This window comes from Bos javanicus, chromosome 3 (assembly GCF_032452875.1).
Source record: "Bos javanicus breed banteng chromosome 3, ARS-OSU_banteng_1.0, whole genome shotgun sequence".
Classification (NCBI taxonomy): Eukaryota; Metazoa; Chordata; class Mammalia; order Artiodactyla; family Bovidae; genus Bos; species Bos javanicus.
In genome coordinates, this window is record NC_083870.1 from 79,960,361 (window position 1) to 79,984,560 (window position 24,200).

The following is a 24,200-nucleotide window of genomic DNA, read 5'->3' on the forward strand; positions in this document are numbered from 1 at the left end:
CTCTTTAGTTCCTCTTCACTTTCTGCCTTACCCTTTCTGATAAGGGTGGTATCATCTGCATATCTGAGGTTATAGATATTTCTTTGGGCAATCTTGATCCCAGATTGTGATTCATTCAGCCTGGCATTTCACATGATGTACTCTGCATATAAGTTAAATTAGCAGGGTGACAATATACAGCCTTAACATACTCCTTTCCCACTTTGGAACCAGTCTTTTGTCCCATGTCCAGTTCTAACTGTTGCTTCTTGACCTGCATACAGATTTATCAGGAGGCAGGTCAGGTAGTCTGGTATTCTCGTCTTTTGAAGAATTTTCCACAGTTTGTTGTGATCTACACAGTTAAAGGCTTTGGTGTAATCAATAAAACAGAAGTAGATGTTTTTCTGGAACTCTCTTGCTTTTTCAATGATCCAGCAGATGGTGGCAATTTGATTTCTGGTTCCTCTGCCTTTTCTAAGTCCAGCTTGAACATCTGGAATTTCACAGTTCACATACTGGTGAAGCCTGGCTTGGAGAATTTTGAGCATTACTTTGCTAGCATGGGAGATAAGTGCAATTGTGGGATACTTTAAACATTCTTTGGCATTGCCCTTCTTTGGGATTGGTTGAAAACTGACCTTTTCCAGTCCTGCAGCCACTGCTCAGTTTTTCAAATTTGCTGGCATATTGAGTGCAGCACTTTCACAGCATCATCTTTTAGGATTTAAAATAGTTCGACTGGAATTCCATCACCTCCACTAGCTTTGTCTGATGCTTCCCAAGGCCCACTTGATTTCGCATTCGAGGATGTCTGGCTCTAGGTGAGTGATCACACCATTGTGGTTATCTGGGTCATGATGATCTCTTTTGTATAGTTCTGTGTATTCTTGCCACCTCTTCTTAATATCTTCTGCTTCTGTTAGGTCCATACCATTTCTGTCCTTTATTGTGACCATCTTTGCAGGAAATGTTCCCTTGGTATTTCTAATTTTCTTGAAGAGATTGCTAGTCCATTCTATTGTTTCCCTCTACTTCTTTGCATTGATCACTGAGGAAGGCTTTCTTATCTCCCCTGTTCATTCAAATGGGTATATCTTTCCTTTTCTCCTTTGCCTTTTGCATCTCTTCTTTTCACAGCTATTTGTAAGGTCTTCTCAGAAACCATTTTGCCTTTTTGCATTTGTTTTTCTTTGGATGGTCTTAATCACTGCCTCCTGTACAATGTCGTGAACCTCCATCCATAGTTCTTCAGGCACTCTATCAGATCTAATCCCTTGAATCTATTTGTCACTTCCATTGTATAATCATAAAGGATTTGATTTAGGTAATACCTGAATGGTCTAGAGGCCTTCCCTACTTTCTTCAATTTAAGTCTGAATTCTACTTAAATTTTATTAGATTACAGGTCAGATCTTTTTTTTTTAATGGATGACAATGTAAGGTATGGGTTAAAAGCATAATCACTAGCTTAAAAAGTTCTGGGTTTATAACTGAATTCCACTACCTATGATCTTGGGGAAAATTACTTAATCTTCTAATTTTTAAAAGGAATATAATAGCAGAACATGTTTCATACAATTATTTCAATAATTAATTTACCTAAAGTAAGGAAAGTATTGGGGCTTCCCTGTTAGCTCAGCTGGTAAAGAATCCGCCGGCAATGTGGAAGACCTGGGTTTGACCCCTGGGTTGCGAAGATCCCCTGGTGGAAGGTATGGCAACCCACTCCAGTATTCTTGCCTGGAGAATCCCCATGGACAGAAGAGCCTGGTAGGATGCATTCCATGGGACAGAAGAGCCTGGTAGGATGCATTCCATGGGATCGCAGAGAGTCAGACACGACTGAGTGACTAAGCACAGCACAGCAGCAAGGAAAGTATTAGCATAGTGGTTCATTTATACATAGGGAGAATGCTCAGTAAATGAGAAAAAACTAGTGTATATGCAAGAGAGAATGAGGAAGACAAGGACTCCAGAGTCACATACAGTAATATCTAACTATCTAATTGTATCAGAAAATGAGCATGTCAACATCTTTATAAAGAAGAGTTAGTGAAGTTAAAGTCACTTAGCCGTGTCCAACTCTTTGCAACCCCATGGACTATACAGTCCATGAATTCTCCAGGCCAGAACACTGGAGTGGGTAGCCTTTCCCTTCTCCAGGGGATCTTCCCAACCCAGGGGTTGAACCCAGGTCTCCCACATTGCAGGCAGATTCTTTACCAGCTGAGCCACAAGGGAAGCCTAAAAATACTGGAGTGGGTAGCCTATCCCTTCTCAGAGGATCTTTCCAACCCAGGAATTGAACTGGGGTCTCCTGCATTGCAGACAGATTCTTTACCAACCAACCTACCAGAGAAGCCAAAGAAAAGTTAAGGCAGACAGTATATTTTCACAAATACATGTTGCTACCAAAATACTTGTGGGTATCATCATTCTAATAGGTAGTTTCATTCTATGGTACAGATCTTAGATTTAATATATAAAGACTGATTTCTTATGTATCTTCACAAGTATATCCCCTTGCTGTTGCTAAGTCACTTCAGTCGTGTCCGACTCTGTGTGACCCCATAGATGGCAGCCCACCAGGCTCCCCGTCCCTGGGATTCTCCAAGCAAGAACACTGGAGTAGGCTGCCATTTCCTTCTCCAATGCATGAAAGCGAAAAGTGAAAGGGAAGTGGCTCAGTCGTGTTTGACTCTTCACGACCCCATGGACTGCAGCCTACCAGGCTCTTCCGTCCGTGGGATTTTCCAGGCAAGAGTACTGGAGTGGAGTGTCATCGCCTTTTCCGAGTATATCCCCTAGCCCAGGGCAATATCCACTATTTATCTACACATTTAGCTGAGTGTGGATCACAGAGTAAGCGCTCAAGGTAAGTCTGTTAAATAAAAACACTTTCAAATCACACAGTCTAACATCACAAAATACACATACATCACGTACATTTAAAATGCACAAGGATGCCTATTGGATATGATTGTATGTGTGTGTGTGTGTGTGTGTGTGTGTGTGTGTAAATGAGCGCACAGTAAAGACAACTGAAGGCAAAATAACCACACCCTTGAAAATAGTTACATTTTCACAAGTGTTAATGTGAAGTCTTTCAGATGTGAATGTAATTCAGATGATTAGCTCCTTCTATATAGGTTCTATGTCCCCAAATATACTACTGTTGAGTTTATGGCTAGCTAGACAAAAGTCTCTGGAGACTGTCCCACTGTAGCTGATTAGCAAAATCATTAGAAGAGTCAGTCTACATTGTTAGGCTCTTGAAGGCTTTCTCACAACCTTTGTCTGTATTATTTGAGTGAGTATGGCTACCATTAGTTCTGGAACAATCATTTTCAAATTTGACTCTGTTTTCTTTTCTACTCTCCTAACCAATGATGAAATATATTAACCTTCATATGACTCATTTACATCATAAATCTTAGATATTTCCAGAATGAAATTAAACAGTTAGGTCACACATCTTGTTTTCCATTATTTTCTGAGTCTGAGTGGAACAAGTCTGAAATTGAGGCATGTAAGATACAAAAGTCTTCTGACCAGAAGTTCCTAAGTTGAAGTTATTTTCTACAAGGTGTGAGCAACTGTCCTGGAGGATTCTGATGTCAGCGAATAAACAGTGGGCTGGGAATGGGGACAACACTCTTGACTCATTGGTCAAAAACACATCACTCTCTCTCTTTTTGATTGAAGTGACTCCTAAATAATAGACAGGCCTTTCATTATTATTTTCCTCAGGGAAATTTCCCTCAAGTTTCAAAAGTTCATCCAGGCCTTCTGAGAACGGAAGGTGTGGTGAAATTATATTGGGATGCTGATCTGACAATATAAAAAATGCCTGGGTTTCTATTTCCCATGATCTCTTAGAGGAAGAATCCTTTGGTGGAGAATTGTTGCTCAAAAAGCATTTGCTGACTGAGCTATTTATAAGTCCTTGCTCCTCCTCAGTTTCACCTGATTTAGAGTTGCTGAGCAGGGTGGCATATTTAACAGAGGGCTGTCTCCTGCTCTCATCCTCACAGGTTATGTCTGTGCTCTCAGCCTCAGAGAATTGAGCACTGCTGCATTGGTCACTAATACAAATAGAACCCTTTTCAAGATCTGGAGTCATCAAAAGTAGAGCATCTGTAGTTGCTGGCACCATCTCATCTTTATTTTTCCATGATGTATCAACACTGATATCTTCTGAAATGGTTTCAGGCTCCAAAAGAAGAGGACCAAAGGTCGTTGATTCTGTATGCTTGATAAAAAGATGCTCAAATGTTTCTGGCTAAAAGAAAAGACATATTTTAATCCTCAATTGTATTGATTTCTGTTTTGTTTTGTTTTGCTTCACTATGATATCATGGAAGAAATGGAAGTGTGAAAGTTAGTATGAAAGGACATAAATCAACCAAAAACTAATTGATTTTGGACTGAAATAAATAGATCAAAGATCATAAGGGACAGGTAGTATAAGATACTGTTTAAAAGAGGAATGAGAAAGACTTAAATTTGAGCCCTTCCATTTCTATGATCATGGACAAGTACATTAACCTCTCTGCCTTTCAGTTTCCTCATGTGTAAAATTGTGTTCAATATATACCTTGTAGCTTTGTACAAGGAATATATTAGATAGTACCTGAAAGTGCATAGCTCTCAATGGCTTCCCAGGTCGTGCTTGTGGTAAAGAATATGCCTGCCAATGCAGGAGACACAATAGACGTGGGTTCGATTCCTGGGTTAGGAAGATCCCCTGGAGAAGGGGATCCAGTATTCTTGCCTGGAAAATCCCATGGACATAGGAGCCTGACGGGCTATAGTCCATGAGGTTTCAAAGAGTCAGATGTGACTGAGAACACTGAAATTAGAAAGTGTTATCTCTAGAAGAATTTCTAATATTGTATAGCAAATTACACTTCCACAAACTGAAATCTCTTACATCAAGTTTAAAAGGTAAATTGATACAAAATCGAATGAGCAGGCCTTCCTTGGTAGTGCAGTGGTAAAGAATCCACGTGACAATTCAGGAGACACAGGTTCCATCCCTGATGCTGACAGATCCCACGCGCCATGGAGCAGCTAAGCCCGTGGGCCGCAACTATTGAGCCTGCACTCTAGAGCCCGGGAGCCACAACTCCTGCAGCTACTGAAGCCCGCTCACCCTAGAGCCCGTGCTCTGCAATAAGAGAAGCCACCGCAACGAGAAACCCTGGCTCCACAACTAGAGAAAAGCCCGCATGACAGTGAAGACACAGCATAGACAGAAATGAATAAATAAATGTTTTCAAAAATCAAAGGAGCAATACAACTTGGCTACAGATAGCTAAAATAACTACTCCATGACCTAATATATGATACGAAGGTAAACTAGATGTGATCTTATCTACCTTACATCATACTAAAAATCTATTTATGACTATCAGAAAATAAGAACTAAGAATATCTATTTGTTGAAAACAATTAAGGTGAAAGAGATGATCACAGCCTTTTAAATAACCATTCCTTATAAATAACTTCACATAAAAATATAAACTATAGGACATGTGGAATGAAGACAAAGATGCAAAACAAATGTACATCATAGTTTTATAAGAACAGTGGTTACATTACAACAACAAACCCTGCTAAGCAGCTACAAGCAAGCATCTATGTGCAAAAAAGCTCAACTCATACAATGTAAACATATTGAAAAAATAAATGCAAAATAAACAAAACTGTAGACACAGCAGATTGAAAAATTAACACAACTAAATGAAGTACTATAGAAAATGTGTTCAATTTTATGCTATACATATAATTAAAATTTTGAACTTTATAATTCTTAAACTAATAGAATGAATTCAGATATATTGCTTGAAATAATGATATAATCAACATTCATAATGGCAAATATATTCCATATAAAAAGACAATTCATTTAACATAATGTTGAACTCAATGAAATATATGGGTGATAATAACCATAAAGAAATAAATATACCAAATATAATGGAATAGATTTATACAGAGATTAAAATACTATATAATAACAAATACTGTATTAACACAAAGTTTTCTACTATTCTATGAACATAATGTGTAAAGAGAAAACTATTCCTCTTCCTGTTTTCTTTCTGAGAGAAATATATAATTAAATTTATATAATTTCCTTCAAAGATTTTTTGCTCATTTTATTTTTTCTTAAGGTTACTACTATATATGTATTGATTTTCTTAAAATTTAAATGAACCAAGAAATTAAGATCTACAAATAAAGGAACTACATACTATTAACATTGAAAACAAAAATAAGAATAGCACATAACATGCAAACTCACAGATGTTCTTCAAATGACATGTTTGACATATTTCATGCCCTCTAAAACTTCATAATCGGTAATTAATCTGTTATACCAAATAATTTACTTCTTCAAATGCATTTGATGAAAGAGTTCACTAATAATGGAAGACAACAACAACAAACACATATTCATATATTATTAAAGTATATTTTATCAATGGGTCACAAACATTTATTAAGAGTATGTTTAAAAAATCATTTCAATTACCATATGCATCTAATATTTCAAGATTTTAGAACAGTCTGAGAGCATATTAAATATGTACTCAGTTAGAAGGAATTAATATCCTTTCATATTTTCACACTTCAATTACATTCCAATGACATCTCTTAAAAGTCAATGAAGTGGGGAAAGGACTCTTTCTTCTTGATTTTTAGGGTTTTTTTTTTTTAACATTCAAATCAAACTGTAAATGAAATCTAAAAGTAAGTGATGCATATGTATCCTAAATTTAAATATTATTTGGGTTAATCAAGCAGAGGCTTTGGTTTATTTTGAATGTGAGCAGCATAGCACACAAGGTAATTCATAGCATTAATGGTGGTCTTTTTTTCAGGGAGGAAAGTCCTGGGTTTGCTTTGAGCTATTACTAAAAGCTCTAGAGTTTCCCTTTTTGCATCACCGCCCACTTCCCTGCCTGCTAGAAGCTTTTGGTGGTTCAGTGTAAATAAATTAAATTTATTCAAGAATTTCACAAAGATGCTGAATTGGAAGCTGATGTGTTTTCTTATCTGGTCAGTCTGACCTGGATATGTCAGGTCAACCCAAAATGAACTGTAACTTCTACTGGCCTTGACCAGAACAAACTGTCTTTGAACTGAAATGGAAGTTAGCATTTAGGCCATTTTCAAGGCTAAAATGAAAATTCCCATATGGATCAGAGTTAAATATATATAAGATCTCCAAGACATTATAAAGAATACCGAAATGGTTCAATTTATAGGCTGAAGTGTCTATAAAAGGATATAAAATGGAAATTTTTGGACATAAAATGTAAACTAAAAACTTTTGCTACATTTTATATTTAGCGTCATTGTATTTGCAGTTACAGCATTATCTACTATAAATTTGATGGTAACTAATAGATATGTGCTGAGAGCAACAGTCATATTTTTTAATGTTTTATGACCAGACAAAGGACAAATCAAAAGCCAGATATCATAAATACTACTTTTGAGATGACCTGAGAAGTAATACATACATACATCAAACTGAACTGGACTGAGATCAATGTCTTGAATTCCAAATTTACCCATCTATTTTAAGTTCTAAATCAACATAATTCACCATATTTTAGTTCTCAATAGTTTCACCAATCTTTTTTTAGATTGTCTCCCCTTCTTCAAAATGTAAAAATCTTCTAATACTCTATAGAATGTTGGGAAGCTGGCAGATTGGGTTCATCGGTAGTGATCGTGATTAGACTTCAAAGAATGTCCGTTCTCTGTTCAGATAAAATAAAACAAAATAAGGAAGCAAAATAAAAAAACACTCAGAAAGCAAAAGATAAAAGAAATCAAAGAGATGTTCTGTCAGGGATGGGTTGTGGATCATAAATTCTTGTGTTAAACTACAGTAATGCATGTTTTTAAGAAAAGATAACATTTTGAACTAAGGTGGTCTCTATCATTTTCTTAATGCAGGCCTTAATATCACACTCTAAGGATAGCCTTAGCGATCCCAGAAAAGAAAATCTATAGAGGAATAATAGAATAAGTAAAAGCAAAGAAGAACAAAGAGCTGAGAAAATTAAAAGCAAGTGGAGGAAAAACAGCAAATATTAGAGAATTTGGAACAAGAAAGAGTAAAGTAGTAGATCTCTGAAAATAATTTTTTTCAATTAAAATAGAGAAGACTTGAAATAGTAAAGAAGAATAAAATTATCATGTTTTTTTTAATCTAGAAAAAAGTTCAAAGAAATCATCTGGTCCACATTTCTCCCTTTATTATAGACAAAGCGATCAAGGCTTAAAGTTGTACAGCTAACCAAAGTAGAGTGAGGACTCTGAATGTTTTTCTAACCAAACAATGTCTATAATACAGTGGAAGATGAAAGATATTTTAAACACAAATAGGGAGGAGAACATGTTCTTTCTTTTGCTTTTTCTATTTGCTGTGATAGATTTGAGCTGATTAATTTACCGTCTCTTCTGGTTCATTATGACCCAAGGGCACATATATAGATATTAAGAAGGACAAGAAAATAGAGAAAATGGAAATCATATTTTGGGGGACTACATTAGCTCTTTCACACTTCTGCAAGGCTGTTCTAGTAATTTCAGGGACAATCTGCCTCAGGTCCATGAGAACAGTATTAGGAGTTTATGGGTTGCTGCTGCTGCTGCTGCTAAGTCGCTTCAGTCGTGTCTGACTCTGTGCGACCCCATAGACAGCAGCCCACCAGGCTCCCCCATCCTTGGGATTCTCCAGGCAAGAATACTGGAGAGGGTTGCGATTTCCTTCTCCAATGCATGAAAGTGAAAAGTGAAAGTTGAAGTCGCTCAGTCGTGTCCGACTCTTAGCAACCCCATGGACTGCAGCCTACCAGGCTCCTCCGTCCACGGGATTTTCCAGGCAAGAGTACTGGAGTAGGGTGCCATTGCCTTCTCCATTATGGGTTGCTAAGCTTTTTCTTTTGAGAACTAGAACAGGTGGTGTAATCTCAGATAGTCTTTGACTCAAAAGAAAAAAAATCCATTTGGTTTTAGTTTAAACACTCCAAAGTATTTAGGTTGTTAAGTGGGAGTACACTTCGTGGAAATAGACATAAATGTAGACAACAAAGGAGCAGGGTTAGATCACACGCAGACACCTCAAATGTAGATGGTTTGGATTTAGAGGAAGAAACTAACAGATTAGACAAAATGCTAAACAAAGAGGTTAAAAAAAGTTTTGAATTAGAAGCAAAACAAGGCTATTGACTTACTGCAATATGTTTTCCTACAACAAGAATTTCAACCTTTGTTTAAAATTTTTATTTTTAAACTATTTCAGAACTTTTAAAAAGATTTTGATTTGTTTCATTTATTTTATTGAAGTATAATTGATTGCAATGCTGTTAAAGATTCTGGTTTTTAAAGTATTGTGAGAAATGGTGTAGGAAAGTATTGTGGTTCAAGATGGCAGTTTGAGCATGCATGTTTCTTTCTTATCTCTATAGAGGCTCTGTTAGAATGAAAGTGCATGAATAAATCAAATGAGATAATCTGAGAAGGTTAAGAGGGAATGAGATCTCAAATTTCTAATAGATGGAAAACAAGTGGAGGAGTGTAGTAGACCAAAGGAGATGAGCTGCAGACTGAAATACCTCCAGGGTGGGCTATAGCTGAAGAGAAAGACAGTTTGCCCTGTTGCATATACTGGAGATGGGGGGGAAAGTGAAAAGTGAAAGTGAAAGTCACTCAGTCGTGTCTGACTCTTTGCGACCTGGGGGACTTTACAGTCCATGGAATTCTCCAGGCCAGAATACTGTAGTGGCTAGCCTTTCCCTTCTCCAGGGAATCTTCCCAACCCAGGGATTGAACCCAGGTCTCCCACATTGCAAGCGGATTCTTTACCAGCTGAGCCACCAGGGAAGCCCTAGATAAAGAGAAAGACAGTTTGCCCTGTTGCATATAGTGGAGATCATATATCAATAACCTCAGATATGCAGATGACACCACCATTACAGCAGAAAGCAAAGAAGAACTAACAAGCCTCTTGATGAAAATGAAAGAGGAGAGTGAAAAAGTTGGCTTAAAACACAACATGCAAAAAACCAAAGATCATGGCATCCAGTCCCATCACTTCATGGCAAATAGATGGGGAAACCATGGAAACAGTGACAGACTTCATTTTCTTGGGTTCCAAAATCACTGCAGATGGTGACTGCAGCCATGAAATTAAAAGACACTTGCTCCTTGGAAGAACAGCTATGCCCAACCTAGATAGCATATTAAAAAGCAAAGACGTTACTTTGCCAACAAAGGTCCATCTAGTCAAAGCTATGGTTTTTCCAGTAGTCATGTACGGATGTGAGAGTTGTACCATAAAGAAAGCTGAGCGCTGAAGAACTGATGCTTTTGAATTGTGGTGTTGGATAAGACTCTTGAGAGTCCCTTGGACTGCAAGGAGATCCAACCAGTCAATCCTAAAGGAAATGAGTCCTGAATATTCATTGGAAGAACTGATGTTGAAGCTGAAGCTCCAATACTTTGGCCACCTGATGCAAAGAACAGACTCATTGGAAAAGATCCTGATGTTGGGAAGGATTAAAGGCAGGAGGAGAAGGGGGTGACAGAGGATGAGATGGCTGGATGGCATCACTGTCTCGATGGACATGAGTTTGTGCAAGCTCCGGGAGTTGGTGACGGACAGGGAAGCCTGGAGTGCTGCAGTCCATGGGGTCACAAAGAGTTGGACACAACTGAGTGAACCAACTGAACTGATATAGTGGAGATGGGGGGAGGAGTGAAGAAAAGGCAGGTAAAAACACAGGAAGAAATGAGACCTTTGTCTGAAAATAGAAAATTCTTTATATGGAATGGGGCTCTTCTACTCCCTCTACTACACATGGAAAAGGCTTCATACTCCCCACACTCAAATTGAAGATTTGTTCTTAAAAGTAATTGGAAAATTATCTGGGGAGGAATCTAGCAGCTGAGGAGTATTGGTGTCTATGAACCTGTCTTTCCTCATCTAGCAGAGCTCTTTCTAACCCATTCAGGGAAGCAATCCCTTTCTTAAATATGAAAGAAAAACAAAGGATTACCACATATGTGTGGAAAGTGTGAGATTTTTTAAAAAGCCAAGGTAAACAGGAGGCGAATATGATCCTAGCAGAAACAGAGTTCAAGGAATAAAAGAAAAGAGAATTTTTAAAACAAAGAATGATCCTCTGAATTGGTATTTTTAGTAAGAAAATATTGCATGCATAAAGTCAGAACAGGATACACTGAAAATTAATAGTTGGAAATTTACAACTATAAAGAGCAAATGTTCAATAGAAGCACTGAAGGAACAGGGTATGGCAAGGTCTCAAATATAAATTAAAAAAAGACAAAGAAACAGAACATATTAGAGAAGAGATAAGAAGTATATATCTATGCAGAGGGTCCAACATCCATGTAATATATATTCTAGAATGAGATCCAAAGAAATAAGAGGAGAGGAAGTTATCAAAGAAATAATATAATTTCTTAGAATTGACAGGGGATTGGAATCAAAAGTGTTTTCAAACAAGAACAAAGTTAAATGAAAAAGAATCTTCCTAAATAGGTTTAGACCTATCACTAAAATTTTAGAACATCAATTACAGGGATAATATATTAAAAGCAAGAAAACTGCATGATACCAGTGAGGAGTAAAAATCAGAGTGGCACTAGACTTCTCAGAAGTGATACCAGATGCTACAGGATAAGGCAGGAATTGTCTCAAAGTTTTATTGGAAAGGCTTGTCAACCTAGAACTTGTTATTCCACCAAAATATCAATAAAGGAAGGCACAATAAAAAGAATTTCAGGCTTGGAGAGACTTCAACTTACACAATATTTCCTGGCAGGTTATGTAAGGAAGTAGTTAATCAAAAAAGAGGAAGAAAAGAGTCTAGAGAACAGTTTTCCACTAGAAACCAGCTTTCCCTTCTCCAAGGGATCTTCCTGACACCAGAATCAAACCAGGGTCTCCTGTATTGCATCCCCCGACTAGAAACCAATTAAGGGAAAATTCAGAGGGATGGCTTGTAGTAATGTTAGAAAAGGCCTAATCCAGATCACAGTAGGAGGATAGAGGATTTCCTGGACAGAGTGCCTGGGGAACAGGTCTCCAGTGAAGATGCACATACAATGACAGCACACAGAAGGTTAAAAAAAAAATTAAGAAGCAATTAGAAGCTCTAGAAAAAGCAAAACAAACACAAAACAAAGCATAAAAATTAAAAATGAGGCCAACTAAAATTTCACAAAATTCAGATCAACAGGGTGGAGTGTTTCTAAAATATTTTTTTTTAACTATTTTGTGTCATTGGAACCACAAAGTGTGGTAATATAATCTCATTATATTACTTGGTTCTGCAAGGAACAATATTTATAAACTCATAACAATGAAAATACAGTTTATTGGGTTTTCATTTTTTAAAATTAACTCCAGACAAATTATCGCACAGAACATGCTATCGACCCTGACTTAAGTGAAAATGTAAAGTTACAGTTGACAAAGATTGGAAAGTGGAGAGAGACATGGAGGGAAAGGTAAGAGTACTAATGTCTTTATTTTATTTTAATAAAGGGGGGAGGTTCTAAGAAACAGTCTCTATTTCATGGAACAACAAATGGAGTTTTAGAAGACTATCCTGAGATTATAGACTGATTACTGAAGGAACTGAAAAAAGAAGTGACTAACAATATGATATGGAAATAGCATGGGGAAAGAAGGGGGAAAAAGTATGTGCAGAATTAAGTCCTCATTTCAGCCGGAAATCACTAAATATTTACATCTCATAATGACATAAGTATCTTATTTTTAGAAATACAAAGGTGACCGGCCAGAAAAATTAAGAGCAAATGGCTGCACCATTTTAACGTTCATGTTGGCAGTACAGGAAAGTTCCAGTTTCTCCACATTCTCACCAACACTTACTACCTGTTGTTTTTATTATACCATCCTAGCTAGCACAGAGTGCTAGCTTGTGCTTTTGGTTTACATTTCCCTAATCTCTTCCTAATCACATTGAACATATATTCATTTTTCCTTTTTGGCTATTTGTACATCTTATTTGCAGAAAAGTCTATTCGGATTCTTTGCCAATTTTTTTGTGTTAAGATATACATAAAATTTATTATTTCAACTATTTTTAAGTGCACAATTTAGTGGCATTAAGTATATTAAGCAATCCATTGTTAACATGGACTTGATGGGAAGGGTATCAATGTGAGCACAATGAACCTGAGTTTAAACAAGGTTTTCACACCTACAGGCTGTCTGATCAAGACAAGCTGCTGAACCAATCTGTGCCTCAGTTTTGTAATCAGAAAATATAAAGCTATTAGGTCTATGACCAAATCAAATAAAATAATATGAATATGAAAGTTTGGAGCAGATAGTAAATTGTCTTGTCCTCTTTAGAAATATAATGTGAATTATACTGTATTATTTGTCCCCAAAAAAGTACTTTTAGTTAGGAGATTAAAGTAGAAGGTGAGATTTTAAGAAGTTATTGAATTTTAGTTATTTAGTCATTGAATTTATCATCAGTAAAACCTTTGAAATTTTTTACATTCTTCTTTACTCTTCAAATATTCCTGATACATTCCAAAAACTGCTTTATTCCTAACTGAGTACCTGTTAAGCCAAGTAATAAACTGAGTACCTTGAGGGCTCGTTATGCTTAAAGAATATCTTATAAGATTTTAAAGTCTAATATTTGCAAAAGTAAAAAAAAAAAAAATCAGTCTTACAAATAATGTCATTCACCCATCCTACTTAGAAATTCTTCACTCTTCCTCAGTTCCCTCAGAACCTGGGGACATGTGGTGATATTTCTGTCTATTGCACATGTCTGCCAGGTGATCTGCTCTGGCATGACGCTCCTCCTCAGGGAGCTACATGACACAGCGGGGTAGCCTGTAGGCTAGAGTCACTGACTCAGTCTACATTCTTTTGTGTCCAGCATTTTCTGGAAAATGGAAAAACTTGATGCAGGGTCAAACTACATTTTGCTGAGGTGGGCCTGACCATTTCCCTGCCCTGGCAAATACTTAGAAGCCATTATTCCTGGTGGTTCATAGAGATTTCAGAGCTTACCATTTTGAAGACTGAGTGTTTCAGCTTCTCTGAGACAGTAGGATTGTTATTTCCAGAATGTATATATACTGACACGGTGAAGTGTTTACATTTTTAGTTAGATAAGTACTTCGATTTTTTTTACAAAATTCCTCTCATATTCAAAAAAAAAAAAAAAAAAACCTCAATATTTAAGCAAATAGTCTCCTTTTACCTCTTTGTCTTTTAACCCCCCTATTTTCAGTTTGTGAATGTGCTAAGGTCCTTCCTACCACAGGGCTTTGTTTTCACAGGTGGACTTGCCTGGGCTCTCACCCTCCACCACAAATCCTGCTTGATCACCGTTCATCTCCCAGATCTTAGCTCAACTGTCACGTTCTTACATTCACTCACTCACCACCCCTGATCCCACATAATACACTCAGCACACTGGGTCCCTTTATTTCACAACACGTTTATCATTATTAGTGTTTGTAATAGTATCATAATATATATTATATATAACACATATAGTTATTTCAGTTATAAACTGATTAATCTTATCTTTCCCATAGACTGTACACTCCAAGAGTTTTTATTTTCCCACCATTTTAACCCCAAGGCCTAGATGAGTTGACTGGCATTAGGATAACTATTCAATAAATATCCCTTGAATAAATGCATGGGATGAATTAATGATTGAACTATAAATGAATAAACAATTTTAGAGAGAGAAAAGAAGACAAGCTCATTCTACACTGCTTTTAGCCAGTCATTCCTCTGTGACCTCCCTGTCACTGCCTAGATGGTAAGAACGATATCTTAAAAATTGTTTTCCCAGAGCCTAGCAACATCCTAGACTTACACGTAAATACTCATTCTCATTATGTGCTTGTTGAACAAAGGAATGAATGAATGACAAATAAATACACATGGCTGAAATGTCATTATCACTTCAATAACTGTCACTGTAAGAATTCATAATGGAAGAGAAAGGAGAGGAATAAATATTTTACTAATTGAAAAAATCATCAGGTCTGTTTTCAGAAAGGAGATTCTGTGGCTTATAGTAAGGGCATAGCTGAGAAGTGTATGGGTGTGGGGCTGGTTAGATTCAGGCAAAGTGAAGTTTCTGTAAAGATAATGTATGCACGTAAGTATGTGAAACTACAGTGCTACCAAGTCTGAAGATAAAACACTCTCTTCTGCTGAAAGATTATAATTTAGTTGCTTGCATTGTTTTGCCCACAATATTACTTATTTTGTTCACTCACTTGTTCATTGGTAAACTGTAGAGCAGTGATTTTGTTATTGCAAATCATATTCATTAGTATGTGAATGAAGTTAGAGGGTTGTAACCAGTATTTTTTAAATGAAATAAAATTTTGAAGATACAGGACACTGCAAATGCATATTATTTATATCTATACATTTACTAGGTTGCAAGGTAAAGCATATTTCTCACCAAGGGTCATGGTCAAAAACAGGAAAGCCAGAGAGAACAATTACTAATAGAATGGGCTTAAAAATTAGACAAATTAGTAAACTAAGTCAGACTCTAAAACAAGTTACCTAACCAGTATAAGACGGGTTTTTCCTTCTATAAATGGAGATGCTAATACTTATTCCGTGGGGTAACTGAAAGAATAATAATGTAAAACATGTAAATATGCAATATAATGATAATTTATTGAGACACTACTATTTGGAAGTACCATCTTCTTTACTCCCTGAAACAACTCAATGAGGTAAGTTCTATTAAACCTCATTTTACAGGAGAGGAAACTAAGCCACCAAGAACTGAAATAAAAATCTTAATGAATGTAAGGATATGTATCTCAATGATCTGCACATAAATAAATGGACATATTATATCAGCATTTTATTAATTCTTTTGTGAATCTTGACCTTAGTATTTTGCGTTTAGCAGGAGGAGCTCAATAATATATGTGGTCTTAAAATACAGCCCTAGAACTCAGAACACTCTTCACAACAAATAATGAAATGCTCTGGAAACTTGGAGGGGGCAGAATTTCTTCTGAACTACATTGTTCACAGAAGGTTTGGGGAAAGAAGAGCTTAGAGCAAACTCTTCATTGACATAGAGGGGTCTGTAGAGGTGAGAGAAATAGTGTCAGCATGACTAAGGCCCATGGACAGGAAAAATGGAATATATAAGTTGATAACAGACTGTAGACAGAAGTCATTGAGAACCAGCTTAAAAGGACTATACTTGATCTTGTAGCTAAACAGAAACCACTGAAGACGTGTAACCGTGACTACAATGACACAATTATTGAGACTGAATAACCCCATATGATTATTGTTCAAAACATCGCTTAGATATTTTGCCATGAAAACTGAATTCTATTTTCCCAGTGTTATAGGTAGAAAGCCAACCCTGCTTCAAGGAAAACTTGGGAAATTAATGATATATTTGTTAAATTCTAGAGTTTTCTGAGAAAATCTATTATAGACATAAGTGCAAATTATTAAAGTTGACTAATTGTTTCATAAGTAGCTTGAAAGGAGCTATCTTCATAAATGTAAGCTTTACTATGATAATTCCATTTTCAGATTGTGGCGTTTTAGGAAAGGATTATGTAGTTTTTAATTGATTTAAGTAATTATGAAGATAATTACAAGGGTTAAAAATATTGATTCCAGCCTTTTCCAAAGAACAATCAATTTATACCCAAAAAGTATATATAAATATTTGTTCTTCATCAGATTTGACCCTAACATTCTAATATTTGTTTTATGATATACTATGACACAGAAGAAAGGTATGTGTATTGTTAATTCAGATGATAAACTTTCTATTGAATTTTGTTTTGTCCTGGTTTCAAATCCCTGCATCTTCCTATCCATGAAAATAAATAACAAATTAGACAGATTCATATTAAGATGAATTGAATAAAATAAAATTTAAACCTTATCCTTAAAAAAAAAGTTTTGAACCTCAAAAATGTTTGAAGTTCTAAAAGGTATACAGCATCTAAAATGAAATATTATATACTTGGGGTTTAAAAAAATTGAAAAAAGGACCTTCTGAAAATTAAGTCCTTGTGCCCAGGAACAGTTCTTGGGGTTTGGAACATCTTCCCAAAACAACTTTTTCATTCTACAAAGGATAAACAAGGCATTAGAATTAGAGAACATTCACATTGAAAATGTTAACAGTTTATAAGCGACCAACTAGAAACTAAGTCTACCAGACTGGTTATGCCACAGTAGGATCAAATTTCCTTTCATATGCCATCACAGGAAGATTTCTACCAACTTTATGTCTAGACCAAAGTTAATGATCACTATAATAATAATAAAAAAAATAGCTAACATTTATTGAAAACTGTATGCCTAGCCCTGTGCTAAATACTTTGCACAGGCCCCATCAGCTCACTTGATTGGAAGATGAATTCAGATTCTAAAATCACTTTTCCCTCTTCACTGCTAGAAGACAAAACTTTCTGTAGAGATTTGCCACATGTGAAATAACCTCAGTGGTCTGGACCTCTCAGCACAGAGTGATGGCGCACATAAAGAACCATTCAAGCAGTTCAAATGAGACAGAAGGGAGCCACACAGTGCTAAAATTTAAAAAGCAGAATGCCTACTAACCATAAGTGAATTGACTGTTCCAAATAAATTTTCGCAACTAAAAATCCTCAACCTAGATTTACAATTTCTCTATGAATATACTGCCTAGGCATTTCTGTTATAAGCTTGTTATTTCATGAATGTATATACTTTTGTTAAAAATCTAATTTCTTCCCTGAGGCTTATGTATGCTAGCAAAATGCAGTGTGGATTTCTGAAATAAGGAATCCTTTTTCTTCTTATGCCATCTTATTATATACTGAATACATATAAAATATTTAGCATATTTTAGTGTTTCTGATTTGGGTTTAAAATGGTTTAAATATGCTTGAGATTTTTAACACCACATACAATACCTTTGATGTGATACTGACAATATTCCAAGCAATAAGATTGAGGAGGAAATTATTATTGGCACGATTACATATAGATCTGCATCATGCTGGTGTTTTTCATCATCTGAAAAAGAAAAAAATCACACAACTCAAAATCTTGAGGAAGTAAGTAATTTCTGTATCAAAAATCATAACATACCCTTTTCTGATTTCATCGTAAATCTGAATGACCTTTAAAGATACCAAAATCAGAAAGACATAAGCATAGCTTTGATCATAAAATAATTACTATTTTGTTCAGAGTTATGCTTCTTGTAATGTAGCAAAACATTTTCTCAAAAGTATTTATTTGCCAGCTCTCTCCATCTGATCACTTTTCAATTATATGAATCAAAGTGTCAGTTAAAGTTGTTATGATGGCTCTCTGCATCAGTCATCTGCTTCTGGAGAAGGCATTCTACAAGACCCATCAACTTCTATCTTGTTCACTTCAGACACATTGACTTCTTTGTTGCTTCTTGGACCACCAAGCATGCTCACTCTTCAGGGTCTCTGCACTTGCTGTCCCCTTGCTCAAAAGTTCTTCCCCTTTGTCCTTGCAGGACTTACCACCTTCTTAGAGAAAAAGACCATCATTTTTGGCCACCATTACTGCTCAGACAGTAAAGAATATGCCTGCAGTGTGGGTAGACCTGGATTCAATTCCTGAATTGGGAAGATCCCTTGGAGAAGGAAACAAATGGCAACCCACTCCAGTATTCTTGCCTGGAAAATTCCATGGACAGAGGAGCCTGGTGGGCTAAAGTCCATTGGGTCACAAAGAGTAGGACATGATTGAGCGACTAACACACACACTAAAGCACCACATTTTAACTCTATCCCTTCATTTTACTTTTATTTTAATTTCATATACTTATTTCTATATGAGACTATATTATTTGTTTATTGTCTGTCATTTGAGTACTGGAGTTTAAGCTCCATTTAGGGCACAGACTGATGTTCAATATTCAATCCCCAATGCTTAGAACAGTGCTCAATATATATTTGTTGAACAGTACATGAATGAAGTTATATATAATTATTTTACTTCTAAAACCAAGTAAAATATTTCTCTCTTGAAACTTCATTATTGGGTTGCTTAGATTTTAAAACAACTTGAAAAATAATAGTAAAATAAAAATCTTCCCGCTCCAAGTACAGTAAGATGAGTTAGAAATATGACACCCAGTGAACTTTCTTCTATACCTGTCTCTCCAGTTTTATTTTCAGAAAAATTTTCCTTAGAAGATGATGAAAATTTAAAGACTCCATAAGTATGTCAAAGCTTATTGTTTGGGGTAGGTGTGTTTATATTAATTGTGCAGCAAATTAATATTTTTTCAATTAACCTTTATGATGATATACTTTGTGGCATAGCTGGGTATTTCCATTTTTGTTTCCATCAACTTTCTGATGTGAAGAGCAGACTCATTAGAAGAGACTCTGACGCTGGGAAAGACTGACAGCAAGAGGAGAAGTGGGTAACAGGATGATATGGTTGGATGGCATCACTGACTCAATGGACATGAGTTTGAGCAAACTTTGCGAGATAGTGAAGGACAGGGAAGCCTGGCGTGATGCAGTCCATGGGGTTACAAAGAGTTGGAGACAACTTAGCGACCAAATAGCAATCAACTTTCTACCCAATTTGAGACTGAAAGTTTTACTTACCAATACAGAAACACAATATCGTGCCTGTTTATTCTTAATGACACCATGGAACCATATACCCTTAATACATGACACATCTACAGAAGACTCTGGGCTCTTCCATGATTCCATCAGAAAGAGAATAACCAGATGGCAGCATTATTGCTAACTAAGGAAGAAACCACATATCTGTGTAAAAGGAAACTAAAAATTTTTACCTTGAGCAAAACTATTAATTATCTTCGGTTTCCCTACTCCTTCCGTAAATATTGGGTAAAGACTGAACTGATACTTCTCAATGGGGATAAAATGATCTGAGGAGAAAAAAATATTTTAAAGAGTCATCCTTACTGAATTAATATTAATGAGTGAAATCTATATAAAAGTTTTAAGTGACTCATATTTTCATGCATATAAAACTGATGATTTATTGATTGAAATTGGATTGAAAACTGATGACTGCTATCTATGGACTGAAATATAATTGGGGAGTTTCAAAGAGAATCTGAGCACTCTAAATTCTCCTAGTAACACCAATAATTTTCCAAATAATGTTTTAAAAATTTTACCCAGAGATAGAAAATTGCAATTTTTCAAAGGCATGTTCCAGCGACAGTCAGTTTGTTCAAGTTCGGGCTGTATGAGCTGTTCCATTTCCCTTTCCTGGACAATCTGCTCTACCTCTTTTCCCACCAGATCAAAGCCAGCAATATTCCCTTTCCATAGGAATTCAGTTTACTCAGCTTCTCTATTCAAGGGAGTTGGGAGATTAAAGTCTTAGGAAATCCTATGTAAAGAACTTGGGAATGGGGACCAGGAATCTTTGTACATATCCAGGTGTCTAGATCTACGGAAGATGACCATCTCCATAGCAAAGCTCAAAATGGATCTATCGGTGATCTATCATTTTCACAAATGCTAATGACACACAAATATTACTCCACGAGAGATAAATCCCTTTGAAGCATAGAGTAACCACCTGGACAACAGTAATAATGAATTGAATGTAGTTCTCCATCAGTCATTTGTTTCTCTTTACTCTGACGCTAAATTCTAGGGTCTTGGAATGAAAAGTATGAGCCTTTGGGATAACACTGTAAATAGTACTACAGCAATCCTTAGCGTCCCTGCTTAAAGCTTACTCAGACTTGGAGATTCTGTACTGTGCACTTACATTGTGTACTTTATTCACCTTACAGGGTAACTGGTCTACTTTTGGGAAATTATTCATCAGACCTTCAGCCTGGCCCTCCCACTCATTGTTAGTGGCATCATAAGTTGGTATACAATTTGGGAAAACAATCTGGCAGTAGATATCAAAAGCTGTTAAAACTCATTTTTTTAAAAGGTTAAACTGGATGCAACATAAAAGTTCTCAAATAAATAAATGGTTTAAGTATATTTTGTAGTAAAATGCTATATAATCATTAATGATGGTTAAAGGATTAGGGATAAAATAGAAACATGTTTGTGATATATCAAAGGAACCAACCAGAAGAAAAGTTATAAATGATACAATATGATTACAACTATAAATATTTAAGTGAAAAACAAATGAAATAGAATTAAATGCTGGTGACAAGGTGACAGAATTAAAGGTAATAATATGGATTATCTATATTTTTGAAGTTCCATTAACTGCGTTATTTGAATTAATAATCTGTAGAGTCATATTAACCCATAGGAAAAACTTATCAAAATACAGTAAGCTTACCATGGACATAATACTTCTTAACAGAGGAAGGGATTCTAAGCCATTTAATTTCACTGTCTTCATTAAGAATTTTCCACTCAAGAATAAAATACATCAGATTGTAATCGCTGGGTGACAGCATCCAGGAAAGAATTACACAACTGCTGTTTAAAGGGTAAGCACTGAGTGACTGCACGATATTTACTGAGGGGAAAAGAAGGAAATTTATTTTTAACTTCAAAATGAATGAAAATCTCCAAATTGTCTTTAGAAACATAAAACTTAGTGAAAAAGGAAGAAGGAAGAGAAAGAAGATATTTACACAAATAAATATAAAACATGGCAATTATTTTTGTATCACAGAAGTCATATAAGCAGAGAGATGTGGAAATATATGCTATCGATAAATAAGATTCTACCTAAAATCCAAATTGGATATGTTCAAAAGATGTTCTCTTCTGTAGTAATGTACATGCCTATTAATCATCCTAATTCCCCCCAACTCTTCTCTCCCACTGATGGAATCATGCTTTCAAAGTATAAAACTAATCATTTTAACACCCTCTGCACAGAGTCCCACTTCAAAACCTCCAGACTTCCACAAGTGAGGACAAAATTCTCATCACACCTACAATGCCCCAAGGGCCGTGTCTCAGCACATCTGCCAGCTTTGCTGCACACACACACACACACACATACACACACACACACGCATGCGCACACGCGCGCCCCTGGTGATCCTCCTTCATGTCCTCTCCTGGACCGCAGGATTTTTGGTCAGACTGTTCCTCTCTCAGGGGAGCTCTTCTTCCCACCTTTCATGGAAGTTTAATTCCTATACCGCATCCTCAAGAAAACTTCTCTGACCCTCAATACTGGTTTAGGCTCCTATATTTTTTCTTTTATAAAATTATATTCCTTTCCTAGGAACATGCATCTCAGTTTGTAAATAGGCATTAACTTATATGATTATTTGATTAAAGTCTGTCTCATTTATTGAAGTCTGTGAGACCATTATAATTTTACCCACATTCGAATTTCTACCACCTAGCATAGTGCAGCATTAAACAAATATTTCTATTAATAGAACATATTGATTGAGAATATTTTAAGTGTAAAATACAGTGCAAATGCTGTGAAACTTACATAAAGTTTACACTATATGTACACAAGTAATTACTATACAAGGCAGGATATAAAATAGCATAGAAAAGGTAGAAAGTATTCTGAGAACTAAAAAAAAAGGATAGGACACATCTAAGTAAAGCAATAAGCAAATATTTCAGGAAGGTACATGATTAGTAGAGGGAAGTGAAATTTGAATTTTTCATTAAAAATTATACATTGAATATACTATACAAGCTCCTATATAAAATGGTTCTTAATTCCTTGATTAATCAAATATATCAAAATTAATATGAGGGTTCATCACATATTAAATGAAATACAAGTTATTTTCAAATCTAAGCAATTACTTGTACCTATCTAATGTTATACTATCACATATATATATGTAGTATATATGACACACACATGTGTATTTTACCTATTAATATATGTGTGTGTATATATATGGACTCATTATATGCATATGTATATACGTATATAAAGAGAGAGAGAGAGATTCATTCACCTACAACCCACACTGGCCCAGAAGTTTTAAGTTTTAGATTTATCAGAACATTCACATTTATTACAATACTATTTCAACAATGTTCTACCATGTGAAAACCCAAGGACCACATCACATAATCAGGATATACACTTACATTGTTTTTTAGACAAAACAGAGATAAAAGGTAAAAAAGAGACTGATTCAGGGAATTGTAAGCTTCTTGGAAGATCATTTAGAATGGGAGGGGTTTGCAAAGATTAAATATTAAAAGGAGCACAGGTTTAATACCCTATACCTTTTCTTACCTTTGCTGATAGCCCATGAGAATGTTAAATTAAAATTTGCAGAAGAAGCACCAATTGAATTGATGGCCAGCACCATAACAGAATGTGCTTGCTCTGTCCAAAGGAAAGTGAGTTTAGTGTGGTTTCCCACATCTTCCAACCACGTTCCATTGTGGGAAGTATGATGTTTTACCACATATCTTCTTACACTGCACAATGAGTCATTTTTCATCAGGGGCTACAGTAAACACAAAAGTTGATTAGCTGAAGGGCTACAGTGCTTTTTATACAAGCCGAGCTCCTGGAACTCTGATTAAACATTTCCCATTGGTAGGCAGGGGCCAGACCAGAGCAACCTCTGATGAATTCAAGGCTGAAGTGTGGGCTGCTCTGACAGTCTCCCTGAAGCTGTCTGGGTGACTATGGAACATGGGAAACTTGTTTTCTCCTTATGGATTTTTTTTTTCTTTAAGACTCAGAGAATAAATCACTTGAAGATAATGAAGTATGGATATAAATAGGATACTTTTCTACCAGGAAGTTTCACTCTAATTTTAGAGAAAAGAAAGACTAATGGGGAGTTGAGCATTTCTTCATCTAAAAAGCAAAAAAAAAGGAGTAACCCTTTGTTTCTGTAAAGCAGAAATGAGAAAGAGCTGAAAAGAAATTAATCACCACTTCTATCAATCTTAGTAAGACTGGTCATTTTTTTTTCTTCCCATGACATGCTGACACTACAAGTCACAGAGAGCATCAGGACAGTGTACAAGGCACCCCAGAACGTCTGTCCTGTAGTTAAAAAAATCATACCAGGTCACCGAGATGCCAGTGTAAAATACATTCTTAGTACAATTCTATCCTTCCATCCTACAGAGCATTAACAATACATCCCACTTTGCCATCACCTTCACCTGTTTCAGGTAAGATTTAA

At 35.9% G+C, this 24,200-nt stretch overlaps 1 protein-coding gene across 2 annotated transcripts in view; it reads right to left on the reverse strand.

Moving 5' to 3' along the window:
• Positions 1-311: 311 nt before the first annotated feature.
• LEPR (leptin receptor) overlaps positions 312-24,200 on the reverse strand; it is a 99,957-nt gene continuing 76,068 nt past the window's right edge. Inside the window, exons 15-20 of one of the 2 annotated variants that reach the window (XM_061411708.1) lie at positions 23,291-23,507; positions 21,392-21,574; positions 19,896-19,991; positions 18,010-18,112; positions 17,102-17,177; positions 312-4,264 (exon numbers count right to left, since the gene is read on the reverse strand). In XM_061411708.1, the coding sequence (XP_061267692.1) occupies positions 3,437-4,264; positions 17,102-17,177; positions 18,010-18,112; positions 19,896-19,991; positions 21,392-21,574; positions 23,291-23,507 (1,503 nt within the window). In that variant the 3' untranslated portion in view covers positions 312-3,436. Of the gene's footprint in view, positions 4,265-5,545; positions 7,761-17,101; positions 17,178-18,009; positions 18,113-19,895; positions 19,992-21,391; positions 21,575-23,290; positions 23,508-24,200 lie in introns of those variants that run through there. The other variant, XM_061411707.1, reaches the window with a different exon arrangement.